The sequence below is a fragment of the Loa loa genome (genome assembly GCF_000183805.2).
Source record: "Loa loa unplaced genomic scaffold supercont3.377, whole genome shotgun sequence".
In the NCBI taxonomy this organism is placed as follows: Eukaryota; Metazoa; Nematoda; class Chromadorea; order Rhabditida; family Onchocercidae; genus Loa; species Loa loa.
In genome coordinates, this window is record NW_018108557.1 from 33,854 (window position 1) to 38,256 (window position 4,403).

Genomic DNA, 4,403 nt, shown 5'->3' on the forward strand with positions numbered 1-4,403 from the left:
CGAAAGTACTATTACATAATGCATGCATGCGAAAGTATTACTTATATAAATGCATGCACAGAAGAAGTATTACTTACATGAATGCATGAATGCGATGCATGCATTGCAAACTATTACTTACAATGAATACATGGATACGAAAGTACTATTACATAAATGCATGCATGTAAAAATATTATTACATAAATACATGCATGCAAAACTATTGCTTATATAAATTCATGCATGCGGAAGTATTACTTACATAAATGCACGCTTAGGAAAGTGTTACTTATATAAATGCATGTATACGTGTGAAAATTCCAAGTTTTAATGAAATTAGACAAAATAATATTTGGACAAATTTTCTTTCAATTAAATTTTTTTTTCAACATTTCTACTTTATACCTTCATTTATTGTAATTTCGAAAATATAAAGTATTCCCTATTTTATAAATTTGTTTATTGAAAAAAAAACGAAAAAAACATGAAAATGATATAGAAAAATCAAACTATCTATTGCTTCATATTTTTACTTACTTCAATTTTGATATTTTAAACTATCGTTTAATCCTTTACTTATACTTTTACATATTTCAATTTTATAAATTCAAATCAAACAACAAATAAGATATTAAAAAGAAAAGAAACCAAAAATGTTTACCATTAATACTGTAATATTTATTCATTTTTCAATGGATCAATAGCAAAAATCATTCTTAAAACTTGCAAACATTTGAAATGCAAATTTTAATTCTTCTTTCATAGTGCAAACGGTGATATTTTGCATATCAATGCTTCTTTCAATCATTTCATACAATAAGGAAAGTTTTTTTTTTCCTTTAACCAAAAAAAGGACTTTTTTTTCATTAAGATTGAATTTTCCTTTTTTTTTGAAATATGTAAAAGATACAAAACAGAGGATAATTTAAATTTTGGAAAAAAAACATAAACTTTTCATTTTTTTGAATGAATAAATTTTCATTTACTCAAAAAACGAAATTTGTTAATTTTAATTTCAAATTCTTATTTGAAGCTATACGAGCAGCAAATATTTTTAAAATTTTTTTTGCTTAACTTAAATTTTCAAAATTGAAATATAAAGCAGTTTGAAATAGAGAATGAACATAGATTATTAAACATTTTCATCTAATAAATTCAAATGAAAAATTACATTTTTATTTCTCCAAATTCAAAAAAAAAAGACTAATGTCATTTCTTTGTCGCAAAAAATAGTTTTGACAGCAAAAATTTTAATTTTTAGTGAAATATTTAAAGCTCAAAATACTTTTCATTGAACTTTCCTTTTTTTCTTTGATTTCATCATTATGTTTGGTCTTTAAATATGCATACTAAAAATAAAATGTAAATCATCCATTTATTCGATTTCGAATTTGATTTTTATCATTGTCATTCGTATTTTAAATTACATTACATGCATTATAAATTACATTATTTTTATTACAAAAATTACGTTGCATGTATTTTGTATTTTAAATTACATTTGATAATTATATTTAAATTATACTTTTATCATCTATCGGCTTTCATTGGATTAAGCTGGAAAATGCACTGCCTTACCGGATGAGCCGGAAAATATACTCCAATATTGATCAATTTAAATTAGCAAGATAAAAAAGAACGAAAAGATATATGAGTTGAAATTTTCCGAAAAAACAGAAATTACAATAAATTTAATAAAACAATAAATGATTGATAAAACCATGATATTATATCATTTTTTCCGGAATATTTTCCTTTATTACATTGTTTCATTTCATTCTTCTCTTTTTATCCTGAAATTGCATCAAAAAATTTCCGGCTTAAATTGTAAACTTTTTGCAAATGATCTTTACCTGAATTAATCTGAAGTATTTGACAGTAACACATGGAAGGAATGAAACAAAAAAAATTAGGGAAAAGATATATAATTTAGAATTATAAAAATTAAAATTTTAAATATTTCAATGGAATAGTCAATAATTCAGCATTTGGTATATTTGAATTTAAAATTATAGTACTTGAAATGTTCAGGAGAAATTATATTTGATTTAAATGAAATTTCAAAGAAATATTTCATATTTTATAAAAATCTATATCTTCTAAGCAATATTTATATATTCTCATCGATGTATAATTCATGAAATCGATTGACTGACGATCAATTAAATGATCCAAGGATTATGCTATCGTTATTAATTGCTAATTAGGAATAAAATTATAATCAAAATGAGAAACATTGTTGCATTGCTAGCCGAAAAGGAAAAAAAAGGGATTTATTCTAAATTATTCTGTTTAATTAATTCATTACCAATATTGTTACTAAATTCGAATTAAATATCATTCATTTGGACATGGCTTTTTCTGTTTTACTTAAATGTCAAAATATTATTCTTTTTAATTAATTTATTTTTGTTTAATTTATTTTCCATAATTTAATTATTCTGTTTAATGTTAAATTAAATTATTCCATTTAATGTTTTGCTTAAAATTTTGTATCATATTAGCTTTGTTCATAGCCAATTATTGTTGATACGAAATGATAATTTCTTAACTCAATCTAATTTCATAGAGAAAAGAATTTATAAATGAAACATTTTGTAAATTATTTGAAAACATATTTTTAATCTTTGCCATTTTTTGTTCTATTTTGAAAAATTTTACTTGCTTAAAATGTAAAATTACTGTCAAAGTTTTGAACTTTTTGATTTTTAATCTTTAAATATAAATGAAATTGCAAATAAAATCACATAAATTTTAATAATTGTTTCTTTTTTCATTTCTTACTTTTTTCCCACTTTTTCATTTATTTGTTAATTGTATTTGTGGATAATTTTTAATATTAAATTAAATTTTTTTGCATAAATAAACATTTGACATTTTCAGTAATATTTCAAACTCAACATTTGTTACTGTATTTGTATGTTTATTTAATTAATAATTGAACTGAAATGAAATTTTTTGATTTTAATTTTTGTAAAAGAAAAATTCGTATGAGAAAAAAAAAAGGAAAAAGAAAAATAATTGAATGAAAAATTTGATATGTACTTAATAGTGGCATTTAGTACTTTTGTTGAACGGCCGTAAAAAAAAAAAAAAAAGCAAAAAGGCGAAGGCGAAAGGTTATTGCTAAAACGATATTTTATTTGCATTATGTGATTTATTTACTTATTTGTAATACAATGTATAGCTTAAACATTAAACAATAAAAGAAGGAATCGAATTTAATAAAATATTAAATGAGTAAATAAATTATTGAACAAATATTTTTCATTTAAATATTACAATTAAGAAAAAAAAACGAAACAGTTTATGCATATTAAATAAATGAATAAATAAAAGAATAAATTATTGATTAAATAAGTAAAAATTTTAAGTAAGCAAATAAACGATTGAAAAATTAGTTAAGTAATTAAATTGTCTGAATGTATTTATATTTGAAATCATTAATTAATTAATTAATTGATTAATTATAGAATAAATAAATAGGTGGAAAATAAAAGAAAATTTGATAAGGTATTATGAAAAAAAAAAAATAAAGAAATAAAATGCTTTTCTTTCAGCGTTTATTATTTTGTCAATCAATCCGACGAGTGAATTGTGTAATTGGCCGAACAGAACGACATGAGGTAGCATATATTGCACGTGAACCATCCGGTCAACTGTATAGAAGATTATGTCACCTATTTAGGACTAAGTCATCACATCAGGTTAGAGCTTTCATTTCATTACGTTTATTCGTTTTCATGAAATTTTCAAATTTTCAATTCATTCAAATAACAAATTTTTAGAAGTTGAAACGACAAATTTTTATAAAAAAAGAATGAAAATATATTAACGAAATAATTATTATTTAATTATTATTTTCAATATATTCAAATTTTAATCGATAAAAAGACATTGTATAAATAGGAAAAAAAATTGATATATACATATATCTATCTAATCTATCTATCTATCTATCTATCCATCTATCTATCTATCTATCTATTTATCTATCTATCTATGAAATTTTTATTAACCAATTCTTTAGTAAGTATCTTTTTGTAAATCATATAAATTTAAATATTTTAACATTTACCACCGGTTTGTCACAAAAAAAAAAAAAAGTTAACCGAAAAAAAAGACAAGTGTTTAAATTACCAAGAGGAAGACAAAAGTGTAAATTATCGAGAGAATGATGGAACTGTAAATTATCGAGAGAAAGACAAAAGTTTAAATTACCGAAAGATAAAAGTGTAAATTATCGAGAGAGTGATGAAACTGTAAATTGAGAGAAAGATAAAAGTGTAAATATCATATAAATATTATTCTATACAATAGATTCCTTCAATTTAATAAGAGAAATAAAATTTTGATTGATAAAATTTTATCCAAAAGATCAATCTTTCATTAATTTATTAATTTAATAGAATAATGAAAGC

At 21.6% G+C, this 4,403-nt stretch overlaps 1 protein-coding gene across 1 annotated transcript; it reads left to right on the plus strand.

Annotated features, from left to right (window-relative positions):
- Positions 1-49: 49 nt before the first annotated feature.
- On the plus strand, positions 50-3,806 carry LOAG_13002 (hypothetical protein; the record flags this gene model as incomplete). Its single annotated transcript, XM_003148514.1, has 3 exons — positions 50-166; positions 3,543-3,689; positions 3,771-3,806. 3 exons carry the CDS (start codon positions 50-52, stop codon positions 3,804-3,806), a joined length of 300 nt encoding a protein of 99 aa, XP_003148562.1.
- Positions 3,807-4,403: the final 597 nt, after the last annotated feature.